This window comes from Calonectris borealis, chromosome 22, assembly GCF_964195595.1.
Source record: "Calonectris borealis chromosome 22, bCalBor7.hap1.2, whole genome shotgun sequence".
Lineage (NCBI taxonomy): Eukaryota > Metazoa > Chordata > Aves > Procellariiformes > Procellariidae > Calonectris > Calonectris borealis.
The window spans coordinates 5471279-5487738 of record NC_134333.1 but is presented as its reverse complement, the minus strand read 5'-3'; the positions used below and the strand labels follow the sequence as shown (position 1 = coordinate 5487738).

The window sequence follows — 16460 nt, the reverse complement described above, 5'->3', positions numbered from 1 at the left end:
CCACTCGGGCTGGACTTGCACGGTCCCTTTCGGATCATTACGCAGAAAAGCCTCTAAAGCTGTTTGTAAAGAGGATATACGAAGAGGAGACCTTTTCACCTCCCTTAAAAAACCAGCTCCCACACTGGCTTTGACACGCTTTGAAGGACGCGCGGGTTTTCGGGTGCTTTGGGACGGGTCTGTCCCCGCAGCGTCGGTACCGTGGGTCGGTCCTGAGCTGCCTCGGGGAGCTGCCCTTCAGCCGGGGTGCGGGCACCTGGGGACAGGCGGGTTTTCAAGCCCTGCTCCGTGTTTCAAACTGCTGCGTCCCGCTGCTGAGCGTCGGCTTCACAGCGCGAGCCGCCCTCATCCAGCTCGGGGTGCTGAGAAAACTGCTGCGCTGACTTGGGAGGGGGAAGAAAGATGGATCGGGAAATCTCCCCTGGTTTTCACTGCACAGCTGCAGCCTGAACCTGCACGGCCGTGAGTACCGGGCCATGGCCCTGTTAGAAGCAGCAGCTTCAGCGGAGCTTTGACCCAAAGTGAGGTTTTTTCTTTACCTTCCATGTGCTTTAAACCCCACGGGCTCATCCCGGGGAGGTGCCTGCCAAAGCGCCAATGTGGCACTGCCTGGGGACAGCGGTTTGGGGACAGCGGTTTGGGGACAGCGGTTTGGGGACAGCGGTTTGGGGACAGCCTTCTCCAGTGTCCCCCTGCTTCCCGGGCAGTTCTTGGTCCCCAGGCGCTGGCAGTGTGCGGTTGTATCCAGATGAAAAGGGAGATTTTGGGGGGGTTTTGAAGACTTCCGTCTGTCGTGGGAAGGGGACAGGCAGCCGCACGCCTGTGGCAGTGGTGGCTTTCGTGGATGGAGGAGTATAAATGAGCTCGGTTTAAGTCATTAGCCAAACCCTGATTAGTGTAGTGTCAGGATGAGACCTCTCCCTGTTGTATCGCCAGCAGCATCACCCGGGGGAGGAGGTGACACCCGGGGGAGGAGGTGACACCCGGGCACCGCCCTGCTCGCCGCGGCCATGGCCGGGGCCCAGCAGCCGCTGCCACCGCCGCGCTCGGCCGGCTTCGGCAGGGCCCGTGCCGCGGCGGAGCAGCCGTTGAGTGTCGCTACAGGTTGTGCGAAGCGCGGCGGGGCTCCGGCGGCCCCGGCTGGGCGGGTGCTTCTCCGGCCGGAGCTGGAGCTGCTGCTCCCCGGCCCTGCGGGAAAGGCGGGGCGGAGGGGGCGAGCTGGGGGGTGGCGGTGGCTTTACCCGGGAGCGCGGCCCCCGTGGGGCCGTGGCGCCCGGCGGGCAGGCGGGGCCCGGCGGCGGTTTGCTTAAAACCCGTCCCAGCCTTTAAAATTCTGTACCGGCACCTCCGCACCCCGCTGCCTTCGGAGCGAGCGCTGCACCCGGCGCCTGGGCCGGGGTCGGATGAGACACCCGCGGGGGGAAGCCGGGGCCGGGGTGCCGGGCGGAGGAGGGGTTTAAGTTTTAATTTTGGGAGGTTTTTTATATTTTTCTTTGTTTTTTAAATCTTTTCCCCGTCGGGCTGCCCGGCCCCTGGCCGGGGGCTCGGTGCGTTTCACCCCGGGCCGCGCCCGGGCCGGCGGCACCGCGGGTGGCTCCTCCCGGCCGGCGCCTCCGCCCGGGGACCCCGACCGCGGGCAGCGCGTCCCGCCGGGGCCGCTTCCCGGGGCCGCACGTGGGGCGGGGCCGGCGGGGCGGGGCCAGCGGGGCGGCCGGGTGAGCGGGCGGGGCCTGGGCGGCTAAGGGCGGGGCCGCCGCCGTTCGGGGGAGCGCGGAGAGGCGTGGCCCGGGCGGCGGGGGGCGGGCCCTGGGCGGGTAGGGGCGGGGTGCAGGAGCTCAGGGCCGCGCGGGGGGGGCGTGGCCTGGGCGGTGGGGTGGGCGGTCCCGCCCCGTCCCGCCCCTTTCCCGCCGGCGCGGCGGGCGCACGTGGCGGCGCGGGGCGGGGCGGCGGGGGCGGCGGGCGCGCGCACTGCGCCGCCGGGAGCGCGCGCGGCGGCGGGGCGGGGCGAGGCGCGGCGCTGAGCGGCGGCGGCGGCGGAGCGGGCAGCGAGCGCGGGGCCGCGCCGGGGCCGGGGCCGGGGCGGGCGGCGGGGCCCGCCGGTCGGCCGGCGCCATGGGCACGGTGCTGTCGCTGTCGCCGAGCTACCGGAAGGCCCCGCTGTTCGAGGAGGGGGCGGCCACGGTGGGGCACTACACGGCGGTGCAGAACAGCAAGAACGCGAAGGAGAAGGGCCTGAAGCGGCACTCGCTGATCTCGGTGCTGCCCTGGAAGCGCATCGCCGCCGTCTCCGCCAAGAAGAAGAGCTCCAAGAAGGTGCAGCCCAACGGCGGCTACCAGAGCAACGTGACCCACCTCAACAACGAGAACCTGAAGAAGTCGCTCTCCTGCGCCAACCTCGCCACCTTCGCCCCCCCGCCGCCCCCCGCCGCCGCCGCCGCCGCCCTCGCCTCGGCGCAGAAGGCGCCGCCGGCCGCGCCCGCCGCCGCCGCCGCGACCCCGCGCCGGGTGGTGGTGCAGGCGTCCACCAGCGAGCTGCTGCGCTGCCTGGGCGAGTTCCTCTGCCGCCGCTGCTACCGGCTGAAGCACCTCTCGCCCACCGACCCCGTCCTCTGGCTGCGCTCCGTGGACCGCTCGCTGCTGCTGCAGGGCTGGCAGGACCAGGGCTTCATCACGCCGGCCAACGTGGTCTTCCTCTACATGCTCTGCCGGGATGTCATCTCGGCCGAGGTGGCCAGCGACCACGAACTGCAGGCAGTGCTGCTCACCTGCCTGTACCTCTCCTACTCCTACATGGGCAACGAGATCTCCTACCCGCTCAAGCCCTTCCTGGTGGAGAGCTGTAAGGAGGCCTTCTGGGACCGCTGCCTCTCCATCATCGACCTCATGAGCCCCAAGATGCTGCAGGTCAACGCCGACCCGCACTACTTCACCCAGGTCTTCGCCGACCTCAAGAAGGAAAGCGGCGCCGAGGAGAAGGGGCGGCTGCTCATCGGCCTCGACCGGTGAGCGCCCGCCCGGCCCCGCCGGGCCCCGGGGATGCTGCCGGTCCCGGCCCCGGCCCTGCCCGGACACGCTTGGCTCGCCCCGGCCCGGCTCGGAGCCGCTTCCCGGGGGCTTCTGCAGGCGGGGAGAGGCGGGAGCTGCTGCCGCTGCGGCCCTGGGGTGGGGGCGGGGGGGACGCGGGGGTCGTCGGCCGCCGGACCGGAGCGCAGACCCTCGGTTCCCCCCGGGCCGCTGCTTCCCATCCTGCGGGCCCGGGGATGCTGCGGCTCCGCCACCGGGATGATTTCAGCAAATCGGGGCGGGGGGGGGAGGGAGAGGGGGGGTACCCCCCAACCCACCCCCCCCGACCCCGCGGCGGGGGCAGCGGAGCGGAGCGGGGCTCCGCGGGTGGCGGCGGGGGCGGCCCCGGCTCCTGCGGCTGCAGCCCCGGGTGCGGGGCCGGTCACCGCATCGCCGAGACAAAGACCAGGTAGGGGGGAAAGAAGGAGAAAAAAAAAAAAAAAAAAAAAAACAACAAAAAACCAGGAAAAGAAAAAAAAAAAAAATTGCTCTAAAGGCTTCACCGGAGGCGGCTGAACGGGGCCGATCGCGACTTACCGGCGCCGGAGCAGCCGGTAACGGGACAGAGACGCGGGCCCGGCCCGGCCCCCCCCCCCCCGCCCCTTTATTTATTTTCTTTGAAGAGACTCGAATTTCCCGAGCGGGTCTGGGTTAAGGGAAATAACCGCTACTGTATCATGAGATCAATGTGAAATGTCTTGTTCCCATCGTGCACTGATCATGAGTATTGTGTAAAGGATCTACCTGAGTGTGCAAGGAAAGAATCCACATGCTGCTATATGAATACTTTTAGAACAAAAAAAAAAAGAAAAAAAAAAAAAAAAAAAGACAAACTACTAACCTACGGGGGAGGGGGGAGAAAAACCCTTCTTTATTCTTTCATTGTTGCTTTTACAGTGGTATTGCGCATGCAAACAGGAGCATTTTGTGTCTTCAAAAAAAAAAAAAAAAAGGAAAAAAAACCACGTAAAAAATAATAATCAAAAGAAAAACCTTAACGAGAGACGGCTGTAAAAACTACACCCATGCACAAAGACCCGACACCACCCGACACCGCAGTCTTGAGCTGGTATTCCCTTATCAGGCCTGGGGACTGATAAGTTTTTTTGGGGGTTTGTTTTTTTTTTATTTTTCCTCTGTGTGCACAGTTCTAGTTTAGTTCTGGTCCATCGGGCGTTAAACTTGCAACCGAGAGGGAGAAATAACGTGCCATTTATTTTTATTTTTTATTTTTCACTTGAAGCTCTTCATCGCTGTACATTGGACCCTGCTAACGATACATGTGTACGTACGTTTTTTTAGTGCAATCTCTTCTGTAGATCTTTGTTGACCAAATTGGTGGGTATTGTTACTTATTAATTTATATTTGTCTCATTTTGTATGTATGTGTATAGTGTGTTTGTAAGTATGTGTGGTTTATAACCTGACCGACTGTGTCATGGGGCTCAGTGTGCCTGTAATTTAATCCCCTCCCCTTATTTTTATTTATTTTTGTACTGTGCTGATTAAATAAAAATGCACTGACCATCCATTACACGGCAGCGGTTCGTGGCGGTGTCTTTTCTGCAACCCCACACCTCCGACGCCCCTTCGCCACGTTGGCAAATTGGATTTGCTTTGACGAACGAGGGGTTTAACGCGGCCGCGGGTTTAATCGCGTTATCGGCGCCGGGGTCACCCCTTGCTGGGGGCTGGCGGGGCCCTGCGAAGCGTCGTGGGGCGAGGAGGAGGCACGTGAGAGCGGAAAAATCGGGTTATCGGGACGCCAAAACTCCACTTTCCATCCGTCCATCATCTTTCCCGAGCCACCGCGCCGGTCAGAAACTGGCACCGCCATAGTGGGATGCAACTAATTGGTTTTTTTAAAATTTATTGCAGTGAATTATGTAAACAAAAACCCAGGTCCATTATAGGAGGTTGTTTTTTCTGCTCTTTTACACATTAAAACATTAGCGATTAAAAAAAAAAAAAAAAGGTTCATTGCATTATCGCCCCAGGCTGAAAATCGAAATTCAATTTAGAAATAGTTAATTTATGGGAAAAAACAGGAATATATATATTTTATATATTTATATATATATATATATAAAACCAGAGCAGGAACAGATAATATATTTCATCAAGACACATTTCATCACATACAATATTGCCATCTTGTAGTATCAGAAATTTCCTAAACCTGCGATTTATTGCCGTCCATCATGATTCGATACGACCATTTCGTTGGCGGGATAGTGTATAAAAGTGCTGATTAAATCTCCTGCCACTACCTTGCCTACGGGTTAGTGTTACGGGGGGGGGGACGTTTGGACTAGCGGATATAAAAAGCGAGAAGTGCAAATAGAAAGGCACAGCAACGACGAGGATTTTCCTTCTGGTGCTTCCCCGGCAGGACGCGAACAGGAGCCGGGGTGTCCGGCGGCTTCGGCGTCGGCACTGCTCCTCCTGAGGAGCCGAGGCTGGGATTAAATGAGGCGGTGGAGGGTCCTCGGTGGTCCCAAGCCGCCCGCCCGCGTGGGGCTTGGCAAGGCCAGGAGCTGTCGCGTGGGTGGGACGTCACCCCCCCGGCTCCGACGGCCCCAGCGCTGGCGGGTGACTCCCGTTTGCTCCTTCCCGAGGACTCGGGGCAGACCTGATGCGCAGAGCCCTCGGGCGCAGGAGCCGGCCGTGCATCCCGGAGCTGCTGAGCCGCTGGCCGGGATGCGGAGCTTGGGATGCTGGCGGGGGCTGGGCCGAGGCTGGGGACCACGTGAACGGGCGGGCTCCGGCGTGGGGCTTCCCCGGCAAAGGAAGGATTAAGCTTGTCCCACTAAAACACAGATCCAGAGCTGCTCTGGTACCCTTAACCTCGGGTCTCGGTGGCAGCGACCTGGCCCTATTCCCCGTGTCCATGGCTTTGGGAAGCCTTTCATTAACGGGTCGTTAGGCGAAGAGCCTCTTCCAGGCTTTCCCATTCCTAAAATGCTCAATTAAAGACGTGCTCCCTGTTCGCCGGCTGGGCTGGAGACAGGCGGTCCCCAAGGTGGGGGTCACCACGCAGATCCCCCCCCCACTCCCCGCGTCCAAGGGGCTGGAAATCCTGACCTGACCAGCAGTGCCAGGACTCAGTACCTGTAATCCCACCAACCCCGCAACGTCACACGTCCTGCGCTCAACAACCACAGCAGCAGCCCGATACACCGTGGAAATAAAAAGCTCGTTAGCGTGTACGGCCCTCCCGTAAACACCAAGCTCAAGGTGACGAGAGCCGGGGGGGACGCGGGGAAAGGTGATGCCACCAGACAAGCCAAGGTGATGCACAACATCCACCACCTGCAGCAGATGCACAACATCTCCCCGCAGAAGACCCAGGAAAATGCTCCGACGGGAACAGCCTGGATGTTTGCCGTCGGGTTTGTGCTGCTGCCCCTCGCCTGGCACGGACGGACGTGCCCGGGGTTGGTGTTAAATAGTGCAAAGCGACCTCAGCCCCCAAGCTCCACGTGTTTCTAGACTGACCCACCGGCCGCGGGTCCTTTTAGCCCTCCCTGAACCCCAGCGGCGGGACGAACATGAAGCCACGTGGATCATCTAAAAATTCAGCAAGGCCACTTGGTCCAAATGGGATATTTAGGTGATCAGAGAGGGTAATTAAGGCAAAAGCAATGCAGGATTTAAAAAAAAAAAAAAACCTCTGCACTGTGAATCCCACTCTCCTTTCTGGTGGCTCTGTCTCCAACCAAGGTGCCTTGACGGGTTAATGAACTCCAGGCAGGAAAGCAGCGAGTCTAGAGGTGCGTGTCCATGTACCATCCCAACTCCGTGCGTGCCGGCAGGGCTGGAAGAGTGCGGAGTGTCCCCCCGGCGTGGGAAGCCAGCCCTCCTTTCCAAACCTGGCTCCGGTTCCATCGGGATTTGGTCTTACAGGACCAGCCGGGTATCTTTGGTTCCTCCGCTGGAGGCTGCATAATATTGCAAAAATGACACACAAAAAAGAAACACGGAAGGGAATAGTGGAGAGGGTTTAAGAAATCAATGTGGGAAAGGGAGGAAAGGGTGTAAGTACCTATAAATGCTTTTTTTTTGGACTAATTCAGAAGCACTTTCCTGATATTCTGGCCTGTTTTGTAAGATGGATACAGGTCACCGGCTATTTTAAGCCTTCGTTGCATGTGGTAGTAAAACCCTCTCCTGAATTTGGGTTTGCTAAACCTCTAGCTTTAGAGATCTTTTTAGGCGCATGACCAAGTCACAGCTGAGCATCTCTAAATTAATCCCCTTGAAAAGTCCAAGGCACGGGGAGGGCGATCAAAGCCCCGGTCCGTCTTTCCTCCGCTCGCTCGCTCTCTCCTGGCTCGCTGCGCCAAGCGGAGGGGGCTGCTAATTCCCCGGCACGCAGAGGATGAAACCGGAACGATGCTTGGTGAAATCCGGTTGGGATTGGTTAATCTTGGTTTCCACGGAGACGGTGCATTTCCGCCCGTGCAGGCTGCACTGGACCGGGTTGGTGACGCTGACTTGCAGAGCGCGTTTCTCGCTGCAAAGGCAAAAGGGGAAAAAAGGGTCAGGGAGGAGGGATGGGATGCGCTTGGCACCGTCGCGCAGACCTCGGTGCAAGGCGGGGAGAGGTGGTTTCGGGTCAGGACACATCCTGCATCAAAACCCAGCAACGCTGCGCTAAGCCCAGCCTTAGCTCTAAGCCCAGCTTTTTGGGCTTGGTGGTGAAGGTCTCCCGCGCAGGGAGGCGTGCACCCAGGGACTTCGGCATCGGGATCAGCGCCCATGGGGGAATATCGCTTCCCGGGGAAAGCAAAGGCCAGGTTGCAAAAGACCCGGGGTCTGCGGCCAGCTCGGCCACCCGCTCGCCGAATGACCTCGTGAGCAATTGTCCCATCTCTATAATTAGAATAATGATGATGACATCTTTTGTTCTGAGCTCAGAGATTAAAAGTACAGCGTGAAATAGATAAAAGAATCACAGGCAGGGCTTTTTTTTTTTTAATTCCCTCTCCAGGCAGGTTCTGACCGACCGTGCAGGCGCCTGGGTTGGAGCGCCCGCAACGGAGGCAGCGGCTGGCTGGGGCGCGGGCGCTGGGACAAAACCGTCACTGCAAACCATTTCCCAGCTTTTTAACCCTTTAACCCAGCTTTGGTGCTAAAAATGATTCTCACGAGTGAAATCAGAAGTTTCTCCCACCCAAATTAGTTTTTCCTTGGCTGTTTGGGTCCCTGCCAGCGGGGGACATCAGGACAGCATGGCCAGATTGCTCCGGCCGAGACAGGGATGGCCGGCAAGGACGTCCCCCTTTGCTAAGGACCATAAAAGCCACTATTTTATATCACAAATAACTTTTCTTGTACCGTAAGCAGAGAAAAGCCCGGCTGCTCCCTTGGGCTGGGGTCGGAGAGGACGCACGAGCTCCAGCCACGAGCCCTTTGCACCAGCAAGGAGCGGGCGTCACGAAGCAGGAGAGCGAATCTGCAGGAGAAACGCCTGCGGCAGATCCGGCCCCCCCGAGCCAGCGCCAGCCTGGGGAAGCGGGAAGAGATATCCAGGGACTTGGCTTTTGGGAAATCCCTCCCGCACTTCAAATTCCTCAATTTCTAGAATTTCTTAGTATAATATTGAGTGGTTTCAAGCCTCAGTGGCATCAACCCCACTGCCTCCCTCCATGCTCTAAGTGCTCTTGCCTTGCTTTAACTGTTACAGTATTTTCACCGACACAGCGTAAGTCCTTCCTGCAGCACTGGCTTTGCTTTTACTTCGTTAAGGCTGTTCAAGGCACGTCACATCCCGTAAGCCGCATTTTTATGCTGCTTCCGAATAATCAAGATGTTCAGCGCTTCCATAAAAATGAAGGGCGCTGGGTTGGAGGGGTAGCGGCAGGGCAGCAGCACACAAAGCCCTCACGTTGGCCCAGGTATTTAATACTTATTTACTCTTGCCTCAGTGAGTTGAGGCTAAAATCCCTGCTTAGTTTGCTATTTTTACCGTGTCTTAGCAGAACGAGCCGCGTACGCAGAGGAGCCTCTCAGAGATTCCTGCTATCATGTGCTTGGAGAGCAGGTTTAGCACCAAGTGTCTCTAACAAGGATAAGTGCTAACGACTTTCCTTCTCTGCCACAGCCCTCATCAAATTATAGGTAAGAAGACAGAGGGTCTGTCGCTGTCGATAGTTTTTGCACAGCGATAAGCAGCCCAAACCAGGGCAGAGGAATGTCGTTAACCTGAATTTCGACCACAAGCAGGACCCACGCCTGGAAATCAGAAGCTCCTTGATGTATTTTGAACCCTGTGGCTGTGGGACCTTCAGCAAGAAGCTAAATCTCTCCTAGGTCCCAGCTCCTGCTGGAATGAGAAGAATCAACTAAACATACGGCTACGTGAAGCTAACGTTGTCCTGGGACAGTGGGCTCTGGAGAAGATGCTCTGATCTTCGCTCCATGTAACGCTGCCATTAAATAAGGGCTCCACGTCCCCCACAATGTTTGCCAGATCCCACCATGACAGTACTCATTCACTCTTGATCATATGTTGCTTTTCTTCATGTGAGAAGAGGTTTCAGCTTCAAAACCTTTTGCTGGGGGAGCAGGACAGCTCTTGAACGGCATCCAAAGAGCACTCCACAGAGGGATTTGCAAGCCCACATAGGGATTACAAACCCTGTCCTTGGTCTTCCTCGCTGGGCAATGCGACGCTGAACCCTGCCACCAGCTCCACAAGCAGCTCGATGCGCTGGGACCTTCAGCCTCTTGGATGCTTCTCCTGTGCTTGGTCAATCACCGAGAAGGAAGAGGTTAGAGGAAACGTCACTTTGGTTTCCAGCCCATCAGCATCACACGTGTTGGTGCAGCGGCAAAAAGGGGAGATGACAGCTGCTGGCTGCCCTGGAGTAAGATGGTTTATTTATTCACCGAACAGAGAAAACAGCTGCCTGCATCAGCCAATAAACCGGACTAAAAGTCCTTCCAAATCTCACCGCTACAACGAGATTTTACCAAGTAGCACAGCTGGGGAGATGCTGCCCCAAGTTCCTGCAGAATTTAGATCCCAAAGGAAGAGTCTGAGATGGAGATGGGCCAGCGTAATCCTGGAAGTCCAACAAAGTCTTTCATAGACAAGGGCAACACGCAGTGAAAATAAATACCCTTTGGGGATCGTTGCTGCTCCGCAAGACCCCGAGCAAGACCCCGATGGCAGCAAAGGCAGAGACAAGTCCCATTTCCACCCAAACTTGGGCTAAAAACTGAGTTTTCACTGCGTAATCCTGTCCCACCATGGTACTTTGCTCTTCCACCTCTCCACCTCGATAAGATGATTCAGCCAGGAAAAGGTTGTTAAGGTGAAATGAAGGTGGAAGACAGTTTGCACTATTAAATTTCAAGCTTGGAACCACACATCTCTTCACCATCCGTGCTTTGATTCCTTAATTCAACAGTTGTTAGTATTTAAGGAACATTTATGAATTTACTAATTACTTACGAATAATCTTCCAGCCTTCTGACAATTTAAAGGACCAACTGGGTTTCGCATTAGAGGTGGAAGATCTTGTCAATTAAAGACTTAAGGGCAGAACTGAATGTATTTATGACTATTCTGCGGCCGAAGACAGCCACAGCGCGGAGAGCGAAGTGACGTGCCCCAAGGTCACAGAAAACAGTGTCAGAACGAAGAGCTAAACCCAAATTCTCCAACTTTCAAGATCTGTCTTTTAACTGCAGATGAGCAACCCGCCACGGCAGTCCAAATGCCGGTCTCTTCTTTCATCCTGTAGATCTACTTGATTCAAGGATCCCGCGTTGGTTCAGACCCGGTTTCTTAACAACAGCAACGTCCAAGCTCCCCCGCTCCGTTCAACAGGCAACGACCGCCTGCACATTACGTCCTCAAAAGACAGTTGGAAATTTTTTGCCGCCTGGAGAAGACCCTTGCCCTCATCCTTTTGCTTTCACCCCCCTCCTACTTACTGCATCCCAGCACCCCGTGGAGCCGCCGTGTCCGCCGACAGCGGGATGGCCGGGAGCCGCCGGAGCTGTCGCTAGACCGACCCTTACTGCAGGCTGCGTAGGAGAATTTGTTCCAGACGTCAGCCTCTATTTTAGTAAGTCCTTAACAGGCTTCCGAGACTCTTCTGCCGTCTCTCTTGTACAGACACAGGTTTAGGAGACCATCTACAGGACGTCAGAGCTCGTGTGGGTACCAAGCACAGCTCTGCCCGAGACCAGCCCCGGCTGATGGCAGGTTTGGCTCTTCACCAAGTCCCGACGTAACCTCCACACCGACGGAAGTCAAGTCAATTGGGACAAAATGATGGATGCTGCTACCGGGCATCTTCTGGGCAATAAAATGACTTATTTTTAACAGTGATTCCATTAGAAGAGGCAGCGAGATGCGAGCGCTGGCTGAGATCCTGCCAGCCCCCAGCATCCAGGCATGAAACTGCCTGGAAATGCGTAAAGGAAATAAAGGGAGGTTTTGTGGGAAGTCAGGATCAACCCCAGCACTGCTAGGGAACCCCATGATAATTTCTATATATAACAAACCCCATGATAATTTCTATATATAACAAACCCCATGATAATTTCTGTATATAACAAACCCCATGATAATTTCTATATATAACAAACCCCATGATAATTTCTGTATATAATAAACACCAAGATGTTGGTGTTTTCTGAAAACACAGGTCTTTTTCTATAACTGCAAATAATATTTCTGGGTGGAAACAGCCTCTCTCGGCATTGGCATCCTGGCCTGTATCAGAAGTCGTGTGGCCAGCAGGAGCAGGGAGGTGATCGTGCCCCTGTACTCGGCACTGGTGAGGCCGCACCTCGAATCCTGTGTTCAGTTCTGGGCCCCTCACTACAAGAAGGACATGGAGGTGCTGGAGCGTGTCCAGAGGAGGGCAACGAAGCTGGTGAAGGGCCTGGAGCACAAGTCTGATGGGGAGCGGCTGAGGGAACTGGGGGTGCTCAGCCTGGAGAGGAGGAGGCTGAGGGGAGACCTCATCGCGCTCTACAACTACCTGACAGGAGGTTGTAGCGAGGTGGGGGTCGGTCTCTTCTCCCAAGTAACAGCGATAGGACGAGAGGAAATGGCCTCAAGTTGCGCCAGGGGAGGTTTAGATTGGACATTAGGAGAAATTTCTTTACTGAAAGAGTGGTCAGGCCTTGGACCAGGCTGCCCAGGGAAGTGGTGGAGTCACCATCCCTGGAGGTATTTAAAAGACGTGTAGATGAGGCGCTTAGGGACATGGTGTAGTGGGCATGGGGGTGTTGGGTTGACGGTTGGACTCGATGATCTTGGAGGTCTTTTCCAACCTTAATGATTCTATGATTCTATGATTCTATGACACCCTTGGTGGTACAAGCCACCACTGATCTCAGCTGGTTGTGTGAGCAGGGACTTCTCTTTGCTTTTTGGATTTCATGGCTCAGTGAAGTCTGCAGGACCGGGTGACTTCTCTTCCTTCATCTGCTCCAAACCATTATAGCAGGCAAACTGCCTTTATCAGCTCACTTCGCTCATCTCACAACTCGCGCTCGTTAGAGGAGTTAATGGCAAACAGTCGAGGCGACGGGTGTGAGCGTGCGTGTGCGCGAGCATCGCACGAACAGCGCCTGTGCGTACGGGAGAAGCCCATCACGGAGCGAGAGCGTCATCAGAAATCCAGCGCGAGCTGATCAGACACCCGGGTGAACGCTGGCAAAAGGGAAACCAGCAGAGAGGAGATGACTCCAAGTGGAAGCAGACTGCTGGCCCATGAAATATTAGAGTTTTGACTGAGCATTTAATCTAGGACCTCAGGGAAAACACAAGCCAAGTAGCGCATAAACGGCCGCAGACATCTGTCAGCGCTGTTGAGAGGACGAAAGCATCTACGTCGCCAGTAAGCGGTGGGAAGCGGAACGGTGAAGGGGAAGAGCGGAGAAAGATCAGAGGGAGTTTCTGCAGAGACAGCGGTGGAAGACTAGAAAGTTAAATAAATGTATTGTTAAATAAACGTTAAACATACGAGATGCTTAAGAGCAAACGCAGATGATCTGGACTGCCTTGCAAGGAGCTGTAATAGGCGTGAAAATACAGAAAAGCACTCGTTGATGAGATGTTCTTCATCTGTAGCTGTGAGGTCCATCGGGAAGCAGAGAGCCGGGAACACGCCGTGCCCAGGGACAGCGGTACCCGACCGCGGTCTGGGGTGCCCCGGAGATGCAGCCCCATCTCTGGCAGGGCGGGGAAGACGGCAGGAATGGGCAGATTCTCCAGGGTCTTTAAATGAGGCGCTGCCTGCCTACGGACAGGGCTAACGCAATCACGGAGCAGGAAATAAGTTCTTTTTAGAAAGCGAAATTTGGGTAGAAGATGGCAAAGCCGTGTACAGTAAGCGCCAAACAAACCAGAGGGATTTCAATGAGGCTAAGTATGCAACGCAGCGCAAAACGAGGGCTCAGCAGTCATAAACCAAACGGGATGTATTCCGAAGGGGATTTTTTTTAAATAATCAAATCTTTCTAGAGTTTAGATCAAGGCCTCTTTCTGGAAAGGCAGACATCACTGTGGACTACTTGGTTAAGGCTTCAAGAGAGCACGCAGCTGCAAACAAGATGTTAGGAAGCCTTAGGAGGAGGATGGAGAATACTGAAAAAATTGTAACACCTTATGTAAGTCAGTGCTGCAGTCTCATCTGGATACCGGCTGCAGCCTTTGAGGGGTTCACCGACGAAAAAAAAAAAAAAATAAAAAGGCTCACAGATGAAGGGAGGCTGTAAAAAAGAAACCAAAAAAGCAGCGGCTATATTCTGCATGTAGAAAATACGTAAGAAGCGGAGCGAGAAACTAGAGAGATTTAAAAAAAGGCAGCTTTCAAGGCTCAGCTTCCTAACAACAGCCAAAGAGACAAACAGCAATACTGAGAATTTCAAGGTGGGTTAAAATCGCTTTCCCGGCAATGTGTAATCTCGCTGCTGTGGATCACTCCAGGCTGTGGCGCTCACTGCTACTGGGTGGCACAGAGGTGAGAAAAACCGAGCAGGGTCTACAATGACATTGGATATAACATAGGTAATAAACATTTACATATCGGAGTTACAACAGGTGTCATTTTTGGACAAGATAAGTGTCTTCCGCAGGGTGTAAAGCAGCCTGGCTGGGCCGGCTGCACATTTGGCAGGGGAGGGATGGGGGGAGATATATCTCATCTGACCACTCGTGGTTTTCTGCAACTTGCAGGACAATGATACTGGGGATATTTGGGCTCAAAGGCAAAGTTATAGTTCTCACTGTGAAAATTAACCCCACAATAGCTTAAACGGAGACAAAAATGGGAACGTCTACTTTCTCAACACGTACAAGCGCGAAACCCGCACCGAAACCTCGTGTGCATTTTCTATCACCCCGGCTGTAACCTCTCAGCTTTGCACGGGGAGCAGAGCACCGCGTCGGGAGAGTCGCCCCGCGCGCAGGACCGGCGCGCTCCGCACCGTCGTCGGCCGGCTGCGAACAGAAGCATCCCCTGCTTTGGGGGGCTGGGGCAAGCGCCGTCCCTGGGGAGCCACGGCATGAAGGGCGTCACGTGTAAATAATCCTGGGTGGATATTTCATTCCAGGGAGGGAGACGTCCCGCTGCAAGTATTCAGAGCCCGCAGGCTGCCGGCGCTCCGGCACGCTTCATCTTCTCTGTTCTCCCGCTGCCTCTCGGGGGGGCAGTAACATTTGAAGTGTGCGCAGCTTCAAAGCAGCAGGTCCCACTTCCAGAAGAGATTTACACACTCGGAGCATAAATTTCCCTAAGTAAGACTCGGATGATTTTGACAGCATCGCTCCTATGACTCCTCGGCACACTTCATCCTTCTTCGCTCCGCTCAAATTCCCTGCCATCGGAGGGAGAAAACACCTTTTCCCATCCAGCTCTTCTTAAAACACCCTGGCTCGTGTTGCTACAGGTTAAAAGCGACGATCTACTATCCTGTGTACCTGAGAAAATAATTTAACGTCCTCTTTGCCTCCTCGCACTGGCTGCTGGACCGCCAAAGTGAGTCCCCCTCCGGCCAGCAGTCCCTTTCCCGTGCAGCCCTGAAGCTGCAGCTGGCAGCGCTCTTCATCCCATGGGTTTGGTTACCAACACCGAGAAGCCCAGGGTGAGGAGATTAACCGGGACCCATTTTCGGGTGCAGATCACTCCTCTCTGCTCGTAACTCAAGAGCAGCTGGATCAGGAGGGGATGAACACGCGTGGGAGGTAGCGTGCCGCTCATTCAGCACGTGCTGCGTTACTCACACGTGCGCCGAAGGGACACGACAACATCCTAAACCGCAACGAGTTTTCACAATCCGCCTTGTGAAACCCTCTCCGAGGTCTCGCACAGCAAAAGCACGAGACAAACAGGATGTTTTCTCAAACGTTACTTGCTTTTTAGAGACGTAGGGTTGTCGGCGTTGCAGACTTCTTCTGTATCAGGTGGTCTTGGCTGAGATTAGACATTAAGATGGATCAAAGCTATGGAAAAGAGAGACTATAAAGAAGGCAGACACGAATAAAGGAGATCTCAAGTCAGGATCAAAAGGCAGATTTCCATAGTCGAAGGTCAGAACAAGTCCTCCAGGCATTTTAATGCCAAGAAAGGTCAGCCGAGTTAAACACGGCTCTGGCAGGTCCTTTCTCACCGTATGATTTTTCAAAATTATCTGCAGTGAAGTGACACTTGATACTGTGAGTTTTTTTTCAGCCTTCAAAACCAGCAAATGTTTACAGCATATTTCTAATACAGTTTTGTACCTTGTGGTCTATGTTCGGGCAAATCACCTCAGACGCTGGAAGAAGTGGCTTTTCAAAAGCAATTTTCTAATCTGCAAGAGAAGGACCAGGCTACAAACTGCAATCCCACGTCATTCCACTGAAAACTCAACCACTCCACTTAAAAAGTGGCTTTCAATCTTTTCTGGCTCAGACTTGCTCATGTGTCATTTTTTCTCTGCAGCTCACACTGACATTTATTTACCAGCGCAAACCACAGAGCCGCTCGCCTTCGGTTTTGGGAACCGCACAGTACCACGTATTACAACATCACGCTAGCGAGTTGCGTCAGCAACTCTATTTTTGCCCTTTTAATGAGAAACAAGATTTGTTAATATCTGTATATTCCCAGTGAAAAGCATTACATATGTCCAATGGCACATAGCAAGGCAAAAGCAAAGTCAGCTATTAATACCCTGGTCTGCTGGCGTCCGGCCGGTGCACCGAGACGGTTCCTTTTATTCGTGTCTGAACCATAAAAGCCACTTTCCTAAGACAGCAGCTGCCACAACACTGATGCGCTTTTTTCATTATGCGTCGGCGGTAGAGCCAGGTATATTCCTTCCCCTCTAGCTGAGGCGTAAAGCTAGTCCATTAAACGTCTGGCTCTCTCATTCTTAAAATG

General features: G+C 54.8%; 2 protein-coding genes across 3 annotated transcripts in view; one reads left to right on the top strand and one right to left on the bottom strand.

The window, feature by feature from the left end:
- Positions 1 to 2059: 2059 nt before the first annotated feature.
- CDK5R1 (cyclin dependent kinase 5 regulatory subunit 1) lies at positions 2060 to 4604 on the top strand. The gene has a single exon (XM_075171203.1). The coding sequence runs from the start codon at positions 2113 to 2115 to the stop codon at positions 3004 to 3006; it is 894 nt and encodes a 297-aa protein (XP_075027304.1). The 5' UTR covers positions 2060 to 2112; the 3' UTR covers positions 3007 to 4604.
- A 514-nt stretch (positions 4605 to 5118) lies between these two features.
- The window catches only part of MYO1D (myosin ID), a 160751-nt gene continuing 149409 nt past the window's right edge, over positions 5119 to 16460 (bottom strand). For both annotated transcript variants that reach the window (XM_075171202.1, XM_075171201.1), the window contains one exon: positions 5119 to 7579. In XM_075171202.1, the coding sequence (XP_075027303.1) occupies positions 7423 to 7579 (157 nt within the window). In that variant the 3' untranslated portion in view covers positions 5119 to 7422. The remainder of the gene's footprint in view (positions 7580 to 16460) is intronic.